Source organism: Oreochromis niloticus, linkage group LG5 (assembly GCF_001858045.2).
Source record: "Oreochromis niloticus isolate F11D_XX linkage group LG5, O_niloticus_UMD_NMBU, whole genome shotgun sequence".
Classification (NCBI taxonomy): domain Eukaryota; kingdom Metazoa; phylum Chordata; class Actinopteri; order Cichliformes; family Cichlidae; genus Oreochromis; species Oreochromis niloticus.
In genome coordinates this window covers 15,344,274-15,364,200 of record NC_031970.2, presented here as the reverse complement: position 1 = coordinate 15,364,200, position 19,927 = coordinate 15,344,274, and the positions used below count along the sequence as shown (strand labels likewise).

Sequence of the window (19,927 nt, the reverse complement as noted above, 5' to 3'; positions counted from 1 at the left end):
TATTATATATTTCTTGTAGTCCGACTGTGTGTCTATGTGCTACACCACATTATTGTCAATGCTGGTACTGTTATTAAGTGTTTTTGGAAAGTTGTTAAATTAAATTATTGTTAGCTACTTCTGTTCAGTTATTATATATAATTATGGACAGTGTGCACTAATTAACATGTACTCTGGCTAATGCACCAGATTTATTCCTACCTTTATTTATAAGTCTACTGCTGGTACATTGATAGGACAACATGCAAAATCATATGAGCACAGCAAATTGGTAAATAAGATTTAAACAGTGTGGTATAATAAAATATATTTAAAGGCACTTGAGCACAGACAGTTAAGAAAACATGACTCCAGTTCATGCTGTCTTTTTTCAAGATGGTATAAAGTTGGTATGAAGATGGAATTCATTAAGTGGATCTAAGCATCATCAACTAAAATTATACGAATCTCTGCTACACTTGATGTAACCTAACTCTGACCATGAAACCACAGCCACTGTGCACCAGTCCAATACACTGTTGTTTACTTTAAATCCATCACAGTACAGCATCCTAACCTGTATCCTGCACTAACCTATAGAGTGTTTAATGCAATCTTTAAATAACTAAATTAGTCTTTCTCAGTTTGTTTTGCAGTATGTTTCACAATAGGAAAAAACATAATGTCACATATACAAACCCAATATCTGATTTAAAAACATGAGGACTTAGATGTGAGCTTTAAATTTTACAGGTTATCAAATAACCACTGAGCAGTGCTTGTATAGCATTTACTATTGTTATTATTATTATTGGTGCATTAATTTGTCGAGTCATTTGACTATTCTTCCATATTTTCTAAAAAGTTGTTGTGAATTGGATTGTTGTCCTCAGCCTATCCTGTTTGTGAACTGCATTGTTAAGTAAGTGTGTGTGTGTGTGTGTGTATGTTTGTGTTTGTGTGTGTGTGTGTGTGTGTGTGTGTGTGAGGGAGAGAGAGAGAGAGAAAGAACTCTTTGGTCTTAATATGAAAGAGAATTTCCACTGAGGTCAGATGCACAAACTAGAGACAGGAGTGTCATATGATCTTCTTAGTTTGGTTTTCAGAGATAATGACTTTGTGTGTGTGTGTGGTGTGTGTGTGTGTGTGTGCATACATACATGCACTTGCGCAGCTATAGAAGCATAGACCTGACTGGTAATTGACACACATACACAGACAAAAGATCCATTGATGTAGCTGATGTGCGCCTCTCAAGGTCTCCAGTTGCACTCCTAACACTGGCCTTTGCAGGTGATTGGACTCATTTATCTTCACCAGACTGACTTTCAAAATAAAAGTGTTTTTTTTTTTTTCCTAGAGTAGTGCAGAGGGTTGTTTAGGATGCATCTTCTGATTTGTTGGTCATTTGTGTGTGTGTGTGTGTGTGTGTGTGTGTGTGTGTGTGTGTGTGTGTGTGTGTTCAGATTTAGAAAAGTTCTTATGGTGGCACTTATGTGTCTGATTTCGTTCTTCTCGTCACATCTAATTTGTTTGCGTCGGCGGCTTCGTTTTCCCTCAGTGAGTCTGAGCGTGACCACAGTTCCACCCCTCATGCAAATGTTCATCAGAGAGTGAGAGACTTTTTTCGTTTTAAATGTTACCATCCAACAGAAGTGTGGACTCAATGCCCATTAAATTGTGAGCCTGTGCCTCTTTGAAACTTGATTGAGACCCTAAGCACAAATAAGCTCTGCAAGACACCTCATCAGTAGTAGAGCGTATTTACTAAAGCTAGTAAAAATCTAAAAAGGTTTTTGTGTGGTATTTAACTTAATCCACCTAAAGAGTTGTTGGTTCTTTACAATGTGATGCTTGTGCTGTCAACCAGTTGATCTTCTACCTATGCATGTTGCCATGACACTGTGTGTTGGGCTTTTCTTGGAGGAGTTAATGCAGTAGCGTCTTTTGTTTTCTAAACCTGAACAAATGATAGCATGATGGAATGATATCATGTGTAAATTCAGCACGACAGGTAACATATATGTTGTTTGTTTCAGAACGACCATCGTGGTGACCGGAGCCTTCCTGGATGCTTTTCAGAAGGTGGCAGACATGGCGACCGGAACCAGAGGTAAGCACACACAGATACACACAATTGACACGTTACTGTCTGTGGCCCAGTCGTTATCATCTTGCTCTGTGTTTTTATGTGACACACAGCAAATCAAGATAAATGTTTTCTCTCTTTCTTTCTCCTCACAGTGTGATCTTTCACTGTTTCTCTTTTTATTATAAATAGTAAGATCATGAGGGAGCTAATTAGCGCTGTTAACTCTCCGTGGACAGTATGTGGGTGGGATAGAATATCAAGTAAAAACCATTAACCATTGTGCTACTAAAGGATGGTATGTGGCAGGAAAAGCCCCCAGCTAATTGTCAGTACATTGCTCCCCCCCCCCCCCCCCCCCCCCTCCTCTTTCCTTTAGCTGTTTTGTTCTTATTGTTCTTTCATGCCCGAGGCTGTTTTAGGTAATTTTTCTTCTCAGTGTTTTTTTTTTTTTTTTTTTTTTTTTTAAAGTTTCTGTTAGCCTCCTCTGCTTTTCTCTCTTTAGTGACACAAGAAGAACTTATGTTCAGCTGTATGTTTTACCCTGAAGATTAGCTTACACACATTCACATTTAAAGAAAGGTGGGTGAATGGGTTGATGTATTAGTGCAGTGGCAGTAGTACTGATGTGCAGATATTGCACCATAATGGGTATGAATGTGAAGCTCTTAATTTAACATTTAACATTCTATGAATGAGGTTGTGAGATCTGGGTAGTGACTGAAAGGATAAATACAAGTGCCTGAAATGAATGTCTGGAGACAGGGTGAGGTACTCGGTTATCCAGAGGGAGTTTGGAATAGAGCCCTGCACCTCCTTTGTGTAAAAATTTGAGATGGTTTGTTCTTCTGGGCAGAAGACCCCAGGTGGGACCAGAAACCACTGGAGGAATTGTAAGTGTCATCTGGTCTAGGTAGTGCTGGGCGATATGGAAAAAATATTTATCACGATATGAATTATTTTATATCACGATAACGATAAATATCACGATATACCACCTGACCTGTGGTCATCTGGAAAGTATGCAGTCTGTAAACAGCGAGTGGAGAGGGCGCAGTCTTTGTTTTGAGTTACCGTAAAGCATGTCGCAAATCCGGGTGCACGTAAAGCAGCACCATGTCGCAAAACCACAAGACGGAGTTTCTTTGCGAAAAATATCATTTTTTTATACTTTATTTTCTCTTGCATAAAGTTAAGAGTATGTATAGTGAGAAGACAACACTAATATATTTGCCACAGGCTATTTAACCCTTTAAGACCTACCATGAGACAAAGTCCGCCAGAGCTTATCTTTACATTTTACATGCTGTAGTGCCATTTGTGGGAGCATTTCAAGTTGCTATACATCAATACAACCGTTATAGCCCAAATTTTAATAATATGTATGCATTAAGTCCATAGTAACTACATAAATTGCAAAAAAGTGCAATAAACTACAAAAAAATTGAAAATCGTTTTTGTTTTGTTTTTACATGTTTCTAGTAAGAGAAATTTAAGAGGCTTATCCCTCAAAACTGTAAATACAAAAAAGTTGCACAAAATAGTTTCCAACCACGAGAAATTTATTTTGACTGTCTTCATAGTTTTATTTTTGAGATACACTAATTTTTATATACTACAGGAAAAATGAAAATAAATAAATGCAAATTTGCAAAAACACAGCATGTGCATCAAAATAAACTATTTCCAACAGTGTAATTTGACTTCTAAGCATCCCAGAAACGATACAGAAAAGCATAAAGTCAAACATGACTTTTAAAAACACCAACATAGGCTTTGAAGCTAAAAAACTACATTTTCCGCGAAAATGACGTCACTTCCGGTTCCGGACAGGTAATGGCGGGCATGCGATAGTTCGCGCTGACTTATATTCCAACGTAGGAAGTGTTATGAACAGCTGATCGGATCGGCAAAGCGTGTTTCTGGAATATTATGTTTTTGTTGCTGCAAGTGCTTTTTATGCAATTTTTGCAAAGCTATATGTGGAAGGAAACTGTGACCTAGGGCAAGCTAATGGAATAAGATTTAAGTACAACTCCTACGGTTTCATATGCAAAAAAAAAAAATTATTGCGCTACCTTACGTGGTTCCAGTTCTACAGGAATTAAAAAATAGTTAGGCAAAACGGAGTGTGCCTGCTCCGACCGGTTGTAAAGGGTTAATGATATATTTTATGTAATAATTTATAAAATTAGGGTTAGAAACGATAGAAGACAAAATGGCACGATAGACACTTTTCTATCGTCCACACGATATATATCGTCATATCGCCCAGCACTAGGTCTAGGATTGCTTCAGGTTCCGACAGGAGGAATTAGAGGACAGACAGATTTCTGGAATACCCTACTTATGATGGGTCAGGGATGACTGATTATCATTTTGACTTTAAAGAGCAGGATAGCTCTTCATTTGAAAAAAACAAACAAACAAAAACACCCATTATCACCCTCAAAACTGGCTTTAAACTCCTGCAGCAGGACCAAATAAATCATCTTTATTTTATGAATTCTTGTTCCTTCTTTAAACCTGCCAAAATAAATATGCTCCAGTCTAACTTGATGACCAGAATTTCAGTTGGATATTGGAGTATGTTATCATTGCGCCAACTTCCCTTGTTATGTTTTATCTGACATAATTGCCTACACTTTTCTGGGAGGACTTTTCTCCAGAATCATGGAGCCTGGCTGCAGTGTATTGCTCCAGTGGAGCCACAAGAGCATTAGTGAGCTTAGACACTGATGTTGGGCGATGAGTCCTGACCTCTGCATAGCCGGTGTTACAGACGGATTATACTTAAGTTGTTGGCTACTTTAAACATACAGATAATCAGTGTTGAAGCGAACTGACTGTGATAACCTGGACTGAGCCAAATTGCAAATGTATTTATTTATTTATTTTTAAAAACTGATCTGCCACTTATGATGTTGGCTTTTGATGCACACAGATCGACACAAGGTCCTTAATTTGAACCTCCTGTTTAGCTTGGTCCTCTCTGTGGAGTTTGCATGTTTTTCCTCTGCCTGTGTGGATTTCCTCTGAGTTGTTAGGTTAATTAGACTGTGGGAAGAAGCCAAACATACATGTCAGGTTAATTGGTGATTCAAACTTGGCTGTAGGTGTAGATGAAAGACTGTGGTTGTCTGCCTTTCTTTGATGGCCCAGTGATAGAGTGGCAACCTGTCCAGGGTATACCTCCTCACCATAAGTCGAGCTAAGTGACAACATGGCTAATTTTGCGTGTTAAAGGACCTTCGACTTTCAGGACCTTACTTCAGCTAATGAAGAGTATGCCCTTGATGTTAATAAATACTGAACAGTTAATTAAACATTTTTAAGGGCTGTGATTAGTCTGCTGCACATACTCAGGCTGACCAGCTGTGTCGCTCCTCACGACTGCTCAGCTTGTGTAAACGCAGGGTTTACTAGTGCATTCAGAGCCGTAGTCATATCCCTGTTATCAGTCAGTTCTGGTATGATTATGTAATGCAGAAGTCATTCTGTACTTAGAGCAAAATCCACTAATATTTGTGTGTGTGTGAGGCAGACCTACTCTATTGCCTCATACTTGTATATAAAAATGGATATGTATATACATGTATTATACATGTAATCATTTAGCTACTAGCTTAATGGAAAAGGTTTTGACATTGTGCATCCACAGAGAGCAGTCACCACATAAAGCATGTGTTTGTTTTTCTCCCATGCACACTCTCACACACTTTCTGTGGGGGGGCCTTGAACAAAAAGCAGTCACTAATTCAAATCCTACTGTAGCCTGTCGGTGCTTTCCTGTTTGCATGTCCTCAGGTAACCATCAACTGAGAAGTCTAATAATTATGTTGAAAATGTACAGAAGAAATCAAAATTTGTTTGTAACTAAGGCTGCAAAAGGCTCTGTTAGAGTTAAGACCATGACACATTTTAATATTGCATTTCTCTGTTTAGACTCAGCCAAAATTTAGAAATGATTTCTTATAGTTCTGGTTATTATTGGAAATATTGAATCAGGAAGTGCTAAAGAAAATGTGTGTGTATAAGTGAGAGGGGTTGACAGTGAATTGATTAACAGCCTTTAGGATACAATCTGTAGACAAAATTTCTAAACCGCCTCATCACATGTTTCCTTCAAAGGTTCAAAGGTCACAGATAAACTGTAGTTCCCATTTTTGCATTCTGAATCGAGCAAAATCTCCAACATATAGGGTTTATGGTTTTTCATCTTCTCACCCAGCTGGCATAGGCTCCAGACCTCAGCAACTCTGAATTCATTAAGATTGGATTAATGGTTGGAATTTCTCAAATGTTGTTTTTCGCTTGTCTTTGGTTCACAGAATTGGAAATTGAATAACTTTTTAAAACATCACTCAATTTTGAACTCAACTGCCACCATAACCAATCAGTAATGTTTGTCTGTTGGAAATTCCAAAATCTGTTCAAAAAGAATGAATCAAAATAAATAAACTTTTGTGTTTTCTCTAAATTGGCAGCAGATTACAGGACTTTTTGTCAGTGTAAATAAAAAAAATAAAATAAAGTGTGATAGGCTACTTGAAGGAATTACTTGTACAAATTAATTCCAAATAAACATTATTCAAACACGCTTACCAATAGTGTTGTAACTAGTGTTCCACCTCCCACGTGCTTGTTGGTGGGAGGGTTACGTTGCTGTGTTGAGTAGTGGTTTGCAATACTGCAGATTTTGGTTTCTATCCAGTACCCCAAAAATACAGAGCCAGTATTGCCAATACCAATACTTTTAACTAATAAAAGCAACATATGTAGGGAAGGGCAGTGTGTAATGATTTATAGGATGAATCGTAATTGACCACTAAATCACTATGATTTACAATTTCCACATTAATAAGTTAACACAACAAAACACAACTTTCAGCTTCTGTATTTTGAAATTGGGGTTTTTTGAGACCAGGAATGTAAATGTGCCAGTGGGCTACATGCTCTACGTAGAGGAAAAAAGCAAAGTATCATTCCTATCATGATGGTATGGATCCAGTACCAATACCAGCGTTAGTATCATATCTGACTTGTAGATTTTGGAGAACGGTCACTTAAACAGAAATTACATCATGAATTACAGAAGATGAACTTACATACAGATTAGTAGAGTGGTGAAAATGTGGAAGGTTTTAGATACATTCCTCTTGACTTGCATATTCAGTTTTTCCAGTAGTGTCACACTACAGTCATTCAGTGGTAGACCCTAACATGCCAAGATAAACTGCAGTGTGCCAAGAAGTCGGGGCTGGATTGCAAGCTAGTAAACATCGATGTAAACAGCTGTAGGTTTTCAATTTTTTCTTTCTTTTTTTAAGACCTTTGCAGTTGGCCTATGGCCTAGAAAACAGTGCAATTCATTGATCCCCCAGTGAGCAATGTTGAAGCATAATTTTAGTTTACAAGAAGACTTCACACACAGGCTGTCAACTCATTCAAGTTTGTTTAAGAAGGCACAAAACGTTTCAGGTCAGGTTGAGAGAATTGTTAATCAGAACCTGTTTGGTACAACATCAGCCTGTTCTGCCTTGTATAATCTGTATCTTGGTATTTCTGAACTTGCAGCAATTATATAAATGACATAAGGTATTCATAGTTATTTTATATATTTATATATTATATATTTTCTATTCATTTTCACTACAAAGCTTGTGTTTTGTTTATTATTTCATTAAAGACAAAAGAATTTAGAGTTTCTAACTGTCAGTGATGCCGCAGTGTTTGTTTGAGTCTGGAAACTGAAGAGGTGTCTGGACTCGGAAACTGCTAATGATGTATGATGTAAGAAGCAGATGGTCACCTGCTTACCTACTTAACCAGTGCCCCGAAATCACGTGCTGTTTAATGCAGCCCCAGAAGGACATTACTCAGCAACATCTATCTAGAAGAAATAGAATTTGTAAAAAGTTTTAAAATGTGTCTCTGTAGAAAATTTTTGACTGTTTATAGCCATAATAGTTGTCTCTGGATCTCTAAGGGTCTATCACCCAGTCTGACTGAGGGTTGGGTTGCCTTAGGGCTGTGCGATATAACGAAATATACTGGATGACAAAATTAAAACATCTATCGTTTCATGTTACATGCTATCGTTTGTTTAGTGGCGTCGCAAAATACACTGTTTACGGCAATATTTTTTTCATCGTTTAGATGGTCACCATGCAGGCACAGAGAATAACAGCCAGTGAAGATGAGGCAGAACCAGGTAGCTCCAAACAGAAGGACCAGTCAAAAGAAATCGAGGACCTTATTCCTAAACGAGGGGCTACCTCTGTAGCATTGACATGGTTTGGTTATGAAAAGTCTGACATGGACCAGAAAACTGTACTATGCAAATTATGCAGCAAACCGGTCAACACCACAGACTCAAACATGACAAACCTCTTCTACCACCCACGCAACAATCGCGTGAAAGTGTATAAAGAGAGTTTACGGATGAGAAGCAAAAAAGAACCGTCAGGTGCTCAAAATAAACCTTAGACTCAAACGTTAGAACAGGCTTTTCCCCGCAGCACGCCATGTAATAAATACTGACAAAGAAAATGGTAGCTATTGCAACTTATGTCTAAAAATATATAGTTTCATGCATCGGTCAAAACACTCCTCTCCAGATAAATGACGCCCAGCTGAAAACACTTCACACAAGTCAAGTTGCCCGAGTTTCACAGAATTTACAGAAACTGCACTATTTTGTGATATATATCGTTATCGGGATGAGAAATGTCTTATATTGGGATATGAGATTTTGGTCATATCGCACAGCCCTAGGTTGCCTTGTTCGCTGTCAATCAGTCTCTGTTTGGCTGCTGTGGAGATCTCCAAAGAATGTCTTTTCCTGTTGTTTCCCAATCTATATGTTGTCAGGAGGGAAGGCAGGGACCAGCTGTTGCCCTTTTAAGATGGGCTTTACATCCAATTCTTTGGTCTGAACTTTGTGCTAGACTCCTGTGTATCCCTCATCAAATCATCCACCTGTTTTTTGCTATTTTTCATTTAAAATGGGCTATATTTAAATTTATATTTGAGTCCCTTCTAAAATGTCTTATAATTCCTAAATATAAAATAATTTGGAGCTCACCTCAAGGGCTTTAGGAATGTCACCATAAGTGTAATTAAAACAAATGGTATTTAATTCACTTGCACACAGAATACATTTTATTCATCAAGAAAATGTACATACTTAACATCCAAGTCAGACTCCCTGTTTTAACTATATTGACCATTCACCCTTTCATGCTTTTGTGCATGGTCACCCCTCCCAAAGGAAAGTGTTAATTTAATGAGTAGTCATGCTAAATAAATGAAATTATAATTACTATCCAAAATAATATTAATTATACTTTCTGCCGTAATCAAACAGGCCTGTATCCAGGCTAACCTTGGTTCTTGTTTGGCCCCAGCGGTGGATGTAGGAAGGTTACCATCTGTTGGCACTTAGTTCAATGTGAAGCTGATATAGCCTTCACATACTGCGCGTTGATGAGACACATTCCTTGAGACACATTGAAAGAAAAATATATGTATAATGTGAGAGTGACAATACATGTGTCTGACAGAAGAATATATGTATGTGAAAGTGAAAATATATGTGTGTGAGAGTGAAAGAATGAATTTTGGCTTGTACGCCCCGTCATATTCCTCTGTTGTGCGTGCGCGTGCACCTGCATAGTGTGTTTTGACAGCTGCCTCATCCCCCTCATTCTCTGCAGTCTCAACTCAGCTGTCCAGTGTGTGAGAGAAAAGGCAGACAAAAGAAAAAAGGAACAGCTGACTTTAAGCAGGGCCAAAAGTGACCTCTTATGCATTTAACACACACTCCTACACATATGCACTTTTAACACAGGCAAGTCCTGGCATCTTGTAAATGCCTTAATTGATTTCTCCTTTTCAACCCCTTGAATTGCCTGCAGGGGACTACATATATATCAGAACTGGTTTGGCAGGTCTGTGCGTAGGTTCTTTGTTTGCTTTTCATGGTAATACTCATGATGTCATAGTTTTGTGGTATGGGAAACGGAGAAGTTGTGCATTTGAATTTTTTTTTTTTCTACCAGGATAGACAGACAGACAGACATGAGTGACAGGTATCAGTTGGTGTCTTGGTCAAAGGTGGCATTGTTCAGCATTGCTGAACACCCCATGTTGCCGTTTCTCAATGTGGAAACGTGTCAGGACAACTTTCAGTGACAGCTGACTTTAATTGTTCGTTATCCACTTTCATGCTTCATAGACGCTGACAGCAATCCCTGTTGTGTCAACACCTGTAACATCAGTCGTTGAATACAGCCAGAACCAAAAGTCATGCAAAATAAAACCACACAGGTAAACTGTTGTAATGAAAGATTTTTTTTTTTTTTGATTGGACAGTATAGCTTTATTTAAAGTCTGCTTCCCACATATGCAACTATCAAAAAAATACAAAACTGTCTCTCTCTCCAAATGTCATAAAGACACATTTATGCCATAGGATGCTATATGATTGATGGCAGCTGATTCTCACGCGTTGATTTTTTTCTTTTAGGTTCCTATTACAGATAGGCATTGGCACACTTTAGTGAACATCCAGTTTTTTTTTTTTTTTTAAATATTCTGATAGGTGACCTCACAAAGCAACAAAGCCACCACATTTCATCCTCTATCTGCTTTTGTTGTTGCTTACCAAACTGAGCACTTTGGTATGATTAAAATTGAAACTGACAGAGTATTGCTAAATCCACAAAACTATGCGGGATCTTTTCTTACTGAGCTGCAACTACTTACTGAGCTGCAACTACTTCAGACCTTAAGGTGGTGGGTTAATATCTATTCATGCATTCATTTTCATACGCTCCAGTTCAGAGTTGTGGGGGCTGGAGCCTATTCCAGGTGTCACAGGGTGAACGTTTGGGAACGTCCTGGACAGGTTGCCAGTCTGTCACAGGGTTATTGTAAGGCCCCATAATTCTCAACAAGAAGCTGGTTTAGAAAGTAAGTCGGAGCTTTTAAAGCCACTTATGAACTCATTGCATTGAGCCATTGATTGCTTTAAAGCAATCAACACCCGGCGGTTAGAGTATCCCTAAATGGAAGAGATGAGGCGTCATACTGTCTAAGGCTGCTGACTGGCTAATGTCACCTCTTCTTCCCGTGTGGGTGAGGTGGGGTGGGGTGGGTTATCCAATTAAATCACATGTAATTTAATTCTGTTATATTTCAGTAAACAATGATAAAGGCTCTGCTCTTTCTCATGGCTTTAACTGCTGCTCCATCCACTCATTTTCTGAATCCACTTTTTGCTAGAAATAAGCGATGGGTCAGTTTATTAGTGCGAATTTAAAGCATATAGAATAACAAAATACTTTGTCAATATAGTTTCATGTTGTCTCCTTTGACTGCAATCTTTGACCCACTCTGCACTTGCACATGAACAAATTTGTCCTCCAGCAAATACACTAATTTGTAAAATTCCATAGAGACACAAACTTAAAGCAAATACACTAATTTGTAAAATTCCATAGAGACACAAACTTAAAAAGGAACTGAAGCAACAGTAAATGAAGCAACACTTTTTGCAAGGTAAAATGACAAGGTTAAATTCAGTTGGTGTATAATGTTGCACCTTCTTGTCAGAATTACCTGTGAAAGTGAGGTGAAAATGTTTGAAATATAGCGTACACAAATTGATTCTTGTATTGCTAAAATCCATGTAGCTTTACAACAACCCCATTTTCACCCATTTCAAAGAAACAGAAGCTCTGCACTGTTTCAAGTAGACGTACTAACATACAGACATGAATCGCAAGCTAAAATTCAACTCTTTCTCACTTAATTTAGGAAAATTAACTGAGACTGCTGTGAAGTTGATTAATATCAACTTCACAGCAGTCTCTGAAAAGAAAGTCACCAAAACAAATGTAGACAGGGGAAATTACAGTAAAGTTGTATCTGAAGAAAGAGATGGAACGCATTGGAATTACGAGAAGTACAAGACAGTTTTTACCACTTAGCTGTAAAATGCTGATGAGGTATTGTCATCACCCTGGCAGTGGGCAGGTAGCATGGCCACCAAAATTTGCAAATACGATAACTTGAGAACGAGGCATCTGCATCTGCTACAAATCTTAGAAGAGTTTGAATCCTGGTGACCTGGCGAGGTAAAGTTTTCTAAAAATCTTGGCAAATATGATAAATCAAGAAGGAAGTCTCCTAGGATTTTTAAATTGATGTCATGCATGCATCTACTAAGAAACCAAGGGGTAGCACTGACAGCTGCCAGTAATTTTTTTTAATATGAATTTAATGACCTGTAGTGATCCGAATGCTATGAAACACAACAGAGGGAAATTATTTACTATTGCTTCCTTATAAAACACCAAGATACATGCAGTTTGCTGACTCTGCTCAAAAATAAGATTATACTTCCACCACTATGTGTGCTGTTTAAGAATTCCTGCAGTGTGTCTTCCTCTTCTAATTTCTATGAGTAAATGAAAGCCAGTATTTATTAATGTTAATTTTAAAGTGTGACAATAAGAACAACACTAGCGTTAAATAAATCTCATCACAATCAGCTGGTTTTCAAAGCAGGTTCCCCTAGTCTCTTGATTCCACATGACTGGTTTCCTCAGTAACCAAGGAACTGTTGACGTCTTTAGCATCATGGGGCTTTCAAAACACACACACACAGTTACACACACACACAGAGATCACAAGACGACCTACTGAGTCCTGACTAATTCCACCAGAGGTTTCCTAAGGTCAGCTTTCTCTGCATGCTTGTTTGCTCAAGTATTGCAGAGGTAAACATGCAGTTTTCTCTATATTGACTGGTCAGATGGTCAGTTAATCAATAACAAGTGGATCAATAGAGGGGGAAAGGTTAAATGAGCCACAGTGCATGCAGAAATTGAAATGCCTTTGAGTCTAAACTGATCAACTATGTAAACTCATGATACATAGGAGTTTTTTTTTTTTCTCCTGATGGCCACAATCACAGTAGGTTTGGAGGAAAAGAAAACATTGACGGCTAGTCTTGGTGGAACAACCCAGGAACATAAAAAAAATGACAGGAATTAATTCACACATACACACTTACAGGCTTTTCTGAAAGGGCCACATTATGAGCAGTGAGGAGGAGAGTGAAGCTGGAAAATCTGGGTTTAGGAGAAGGACGAACAGCCCTTGCTCTGTCTCTCTGGCGTCGTCTTTGGAAAATGGAGGGAAATGATCAGTGACTGGAGTTTTGTTTTTCCTTTTTTTTTCACTTAAGACTGATTGTAGTCATGTTATTCTTATTTACTTACATATATCTTGTTTTGGTGAATTATATTTCAGTATTTTTAGAACTCTGTGTTTGGCCCTGTGTCTATGTCTATGGTATGGTATATGTCTCTTGGGACAAAAATAAGATCAAAACAGTTTGATGCCAGTGCTTTGAGTAGGAATTTGTCTGATGTGGTTTCCTGTCAAAAGTTTTGAGCATGTCCTTTAAGTATGGCTGGGCAGTTGATCAAATTTTCTTTTCAGTTATTGTTTATGGCTTCTGATAGTTGAAACAAAGTCAGTCACAGAGACTGGTCAGTGATCCCTTGGTGATCACAGGTTACTAAGGAAAAACTGGTATTTCCCAGCCAGTTGCTAAAAGTGGGATAAGTTGCAAATAGGTATAAAGTACTGTACCCCTCCTCCTCCTCCTCCTCGTGGTTGTTTAGGTCTCTAATAGATTGCCACAGTCGGCCACAACTCCAGACTCTGCTGGTTTCTGTTTCCAGTTTGTGTTTTTCACGGTTTCATAATCACTCAGCAAGCAGTTGGTGAGTGTTTGCAGACAAGTCGGTGTGTTCCATGTTACTACAGGTGACCATAGCAATCTGTAGTGACGAAGGAGTTTTTTTATTTTTATTGCAGAACCCTGTTTGTGACTGATTTCACCTAGCAACAGCCAGGAGTGTCTAGCAACTACTTGCTAACTAGTCAGGCAGTAAACATGTTTCCTCAGCAACCTATGGTTTTCAGGGGGTTGCTGATGGGCTCTAGTGATGGGATTTCTGGCTCTTTTTAGAGAACCGTCTCTTTTGGCTCGGCTCACTAAAAAGAGCCGGCTCTTTCGGCTCCCAACCGGCTCTTCAGGTTGTTTTGTTGCTTTAATTAATTTATTATTAACAACAATATAAAATTATGCACAAAAGGAATTACTAATGTAAAAAAAAAAAGTGGTTTTATTTATCTATGTTCATATATATATATATATAAATATATACAGTGGCCCCTAGAGACAAAGCACGTACAAACTCCAAAAAGCACGTACAAATTCCAAAAGACATTTCTAGCATTAACTGAACTTTCAAAACAGAGCTACCTAGATCACTTAAATTACACAATTGAAAGCATATGTGTATTGTTTGTGTATTTATACACAAGCACTCATATATATTCAAATAATTTTAAAAAAATCTTCATTTACCTTTTACTACCACACACCAAATCTGGTCGTTGGTACTTCCTGGCTTGTGTAACCACTAGGTAACAGAAGCTCATCACTGCGCCTAGCATCCTGAAGCACTTCTGTTGTGTTTTGTATGTGTTTTGGAGTTTGTACGTGCTTTGTCTCTAGGGGCCACCGTAAATATACTTTTATTTATTCACTCCACATTAAATGTAATAAATAAATCATATAATACAAAAACCAACTACAGTATTCACATTTCAACTTTTAACTATTTAAATTTTCAGCTTTTTCCTTTTAAACAAATTTAAAGTGAAACAACATAAAACACTGCAAACCACAACACAATTAAATATAAATTAAAGTATGAAAACAAAAAGAAGATACATATTCTCTGTCATATGGGCCTGCATGAATAAACTTTCTGAATCCTTTATCATCCACAACTGAAAATAGTTGTGGATGATTACTATACCTTTCTAATGTGACGTTGTTGTCCCTGGCTCTCTTTCTCTCTCTCTCCCTCCCGCTCTGTTCCTGTGCTACTGTGAGTGTAACTACCGCCCCTCCCCCCTCTTCCCAGCACAAGGCTCGCGTGCGGAGTGAAGCGGAAAAAAAGTGCGAGAGCGAGGATGAGAGAGAAGAAAAACCATTGGGAGCCGGCTCGCGTCGTTCACTTCAAAGATCCGGCTCTAAGAGCCGTTTCGTTCGCGACCGACACATCACTAATGGGCTCTAAGCTTGTGCGATTGAAGCCTAAAATAAACAACCTCTGTATACGATTCCTGCTTTGTCTATGGACATGTGAAGTTTAACTACTGGTGTTTGGCCAAAAGGATGTGGAAATCGGTGTTGGAGCTCATTAAGGATCTTCTGTAAAGTGGAAGTTACAGAACCATATTTAGGGTGGAGTTTTCGAACAATAGTGGCAGTATTAATGTTATTATGTCAGCTGATGTAATACACATTCCAGCTAATGGCTTCACACAAATCTGCTGGCACACAGATGGCAGGAATATGCCATCTGTGTGTTGGCTTTCTGTGCCAGAAAATTCAGCAAAGAACATCACAAGTTAGCAACAGAGCAGGATTTAATTTAAAAAAGAAATGCCCCTGGCAAAAAATATTAGAAATGGACCGCAGACGGCATATATCAGACCTCACAAAGACACAGCATTGTATGATACCCATGGTCAAGCATGATTTACTGGTAACCAAATACTTCTGTCCTTTGGGTGTATTTAAAAAAAGACTTCACATTCACAAACGCAATTTTTAAACTGCTTCAGAGCTTTAAATCTGCATTACATCAAATTCAGAACAAAACAAAATGTGAGAATCAAAAACAAACTCACTCCCACACTGAGTCTGTCTGATCTTGTCAGGTTACATTTTTCTCTGAAGTCATCTCCATGCCACACGGAGCTCTGTTAGACATGTCTGAACACAATCACAAGAACCGCCTACACTGTTCAATACCTGGTTGCACACTTTTGTTTCACTAGCCCTGTGGGTATTCTTGTTGATATATTGCATTTGACCATTACACTAAAATGACCCATGAGAGCTGATTGCCTAACCCCAACCTTTCCACAGCCTTTTCACACCATGTGTGATTCAACGGCTGAATCACACATGGTGTAATTCATGTCTTACTAAATGAATGTTCACACCATAAAAGTGTTAGGGTTAAAGGTCATTGATTGTTGTCTTATATGGAGGCAAAATAGGGGGGGGGGTCATAACTGTAATTTCTAGGAATTGATGGAAGCACTGGGTTATTTGGAAAACAAAATGAAAGATATCTACATTGTTGCTTTAAACTTTGGAGACCTGAAACTGCCAAATGGAAATGTAAGAAGAAAACAAAATAAATAAATAAAAATGGGAAATATGGGAACGTCTGAACGATGCTGTGAGGAACATTACCTTAAAGTGATCCATGTCTAAATGACAGAATGTTACCACTTTAACAGCTGGCTCAAGCTACCATTGTTACCTATGTTACAGTAGTACATTTAGGGCTGTCAGCAATAATAAAAAAAAAAAATGTATAAATCAAATTTTATAAATTAATATTTCAAAAGAAATGAACATTTACTTGAAAAATATTTAACAGTTAATAGTACCAATAAGCGCACTGTATATGCATCATGGTAGTACAGTAGTTAGCACGGTCACCTCACACCAAGACGTCTCCTGGTTTGAACCCCAGGTGAGGCATTTCTTTGTGGAGTTGGCATTTTTTCCCTGTAGCTATGTGGGCTCCCTCCAAGTACTATGGCTTTTTCCCATTGCCCAAAGACATGCATGTTAGGCTGATGGTTAATTGATCAAAGCCCGGTATAAGAATGATTAAACTCTTCTTTGGAAATACTTTGGATGTTGGACAGAGGATGGCAAAAATGTAGGACTTGAACTGCACTGATTGAACAGATATTGAAAAATCTTTATTTATTGGCTCATGATAGAAGCGTCATTGACCGCAGCTGTTTTTATGGTTTGGTTATTACCATTTCATTTTGATGAAAAGGTAATTATTTTTCTTTATGTGAATGTAATTAACTGTGACCTATTTCATTCTGTGCAGGTATGTATGATATGTTTGAAATACATTCAAGACATTCAAACCTGTGTGAAGTTTTTGAATGATCTGGTTTATACAGCAAGGGTTATTTGAGCTTAACTTGAACCATGACATGAAACTAAATTTATCTAGAAGAGCCCAGAAAACCTTAGAACTGAGGGACCAGCCCAGATAGTGTTCCTTTTCCGTCTACTGTAAGCTCATTAGCCATCATTATGTCTTAGAATTTTAAATGGAGATTTATAACGTATTTAAAGACTTCAAAAAATATTTTTAGGCCTGTTGGAACATCTGCTTTAGCTGTATTAAGATAATGATGATATGACTGTAACATTTAAGATTTAATTGATACCTGAGCTGAGAACTGGAAGTGCAATAGGCAAAAAAACACACCTTGCCCCACCCGTGAAATGAACCTAAACTTCATACCTGAGAGTACGTGTTTATGAATGTTGCTGTACACCATGTTGCTGCACGTGTCGGGCTCATAATTATTTTGTTTAGTTGCAGCAGAGAGGAGTTTGAAAGGAAGTAAAGGGGATAACAGAAGTCTGGAGGAGAGGGGGGGCACTGAGAATGGATAAGAAAGAAAGAGGATCTATAGAGGCAGATGAAGTGATGGACGATAGATTGAGTGTTAATGTGAAAGTCAGTTCAGTTTTACTCTTAGATCGCTCTATGAGTGGATGAGAAGACACACCTGATCTGCCAGTGTAATTGTCCTTTTGTTTTAAACGTGTCAGTTATGAGTCAGCTTTGCAGCCTATGTGAGCTTTCCTGCTTCCTCCCTGTGCAGCTCTCTGATTTAGATATTCAAACAACACAAAATGAGTCGGTGTGAGCTCACACAGATCAGTCTCTTTGCTGAAAATCTGCTGTATCACTTTCATCACAGTAGAGCTGAGTATAGTGGATGTCCCTAATTGTTCGATTCAGTGTCAAAGTAGGAGAGCTGAAATCACAGAACATACCCACACAGTCACAAATCAGCAAAAGATCTTTGCCAGAGGCCTGAAAAACATTGAAAGCACGTCCACATTTGTTTTAAAAGAGAAAGGACAATCTTGCTCCTCAACACCATTGCAAACTCCTGTCTTTATAGGTAGAATTAATGGTTCCATAGTAGTGTCTATTTTGTTTTTGGATATGCAGCCGATACAGACTTGCTTGAGGTCTGCTTTATATTTAAAAAATTGCAGTTGGGTAATATTAGTCAGTGGAAATAGAATGGGTGTGCCAAATATGCCAGTTAAATGTCTTATCAAAAGAAAACAAAGGACCTTGAGACAACAGCTACGTTCTTTCACTTGCATCATAATTAACCTAATTTTAGCCTTGATGACTTTGTGCCATTTATATCTTTTAGACTTCTTATCAACTGTTTAGGACTTCTAATCAGCTGCTGCAAATAGCTGGGAAAGGCACTTTTCAGTTCTTCAATTGAATTTATATCCAGTTTTCACTGAGTACTCCAGGTTCCAGACATACATGTTAGATCCTGGTTTACTGATGAATCCTGTTGGTCAGAATGTAAATTGTTGTATGTCTGACTGTGGGTCATATAGCATATTGCCGACTCATCCAGGGTATACCCAGCCTCTTGTTCTTTAAGAAATAAGATAGACCCAGGGATCTTAAGTTAATTGAATAAACAGTTAAGAAAGTAGGTGGATGGAAAAGGATGATTGACCGACCAGATCAATCTAAAAAAAAACAAAAAAAAAACAACAACTTCCCCAGACTTCTGGTGCTTAGGATAGTAACCAGTTTAGGAATGTAACTGCCTTTGTTTTTTTGTTTTTTTTAATTTGAATGAATTAACAGGATTGCTTTGTCAAAAGTTGTCATTTTTGTTGTACAAAAACACAAACAAAACATAACAAAAGGAAAACGGGCTGTGGAAGTAACGGTTCTGTTTGTTTGTCTCAGACGCTAAAACATTAACAGTTTAACAGGAAGTGCTGTGTCCACAGACACACTGAGTCCCACAAAGAAACCTTTATGATGAGCAGAGGACGACAGAGGACTCACTGTTGAAATGAAGAGGCATTTCTTTCCCCCTTCTAGTTCTTCTGCCTCAACATTTATGTGACCTCCGAAATGTGGAACAAATCTGAATAAAGGTCCCATACACTCACCAGCCACTTTATGCCCAACTGCTCTTTATAGCAAATACCTAATCGGCTAGTCACGTGGCAGAATCTCACTGCTTTAAAGCATGTAGACATGGTCAAGACTGCTGCTGGAGATCAAGTGTAGCATTGGGAAATTAGTTTAAACAGCATGTGTGTCTTTTTCAGAAACTGCTCATCCACAAGGAATTTAATGCGTACTCACCTTTAGGCTTTATATGTATTTCGATATATCTGTCTGTCTATCTACATATCTTTCTCTATATCTATCTATAGATATCTACCTATCTCTCTATAATAAAGTTACAGAAAGCCTTAAGAAACAATACAAACTGTAAAAAAAGCTATATTTGATAGATATCAATAGGCTCAACACACTGCAACCTGGATGAACCTTAGATATTCATTTTAATAATACAAACATATGCATATAAGAATCTCTGTATAAATTTTTGCTGTATCATTTAGATGACAGCGTCAGAATTTGGTGTAAACAGTAAAGAATGGTACCTGTCCTGATTGCATTAACATCTCATGCTGCTGTGGGTTTTAGCCTCATGGTGGCAGCTGAGCAAGATTTAGTCATCATAGTCTTTCACAGTGTTGTTGCTGACCATGTCTGTCCCTATATGACCACAGTGAACTCATCTCTTAATGGCGGCTTTGAACAGGATACCACAACGCTCATATCATCCCAAGCTGGTTTC

General features: G+C 38.1%; 1 protein-coding gene across 4 annotated transcripts in view; it reads left to right on the top strand.

The window, feature by feature from the left end:
* mtss1 (MTSS I-BAR domain containing 1) overlaps window positions 1-19,927 on the top strand; it is a 78,822-nt gene that overhangs the window by 28,191 nt on the left and 30,704 nt on the right. For all 4 annotated transcript variants that reach the window (XM_025907188.1, XM_005453609.4, XM_025907187.1 and 1 more), the window contains exon 4: window positions 2,019-2,092. In XM_025907188.1, coding sequence (XP_025762973.1) covers window positions 2,019-2,092 — 74 coding nt within the window. The remainder of the gene's footprint in view (window positions 1-2,018; window positions 2,093-19,927) is intronic.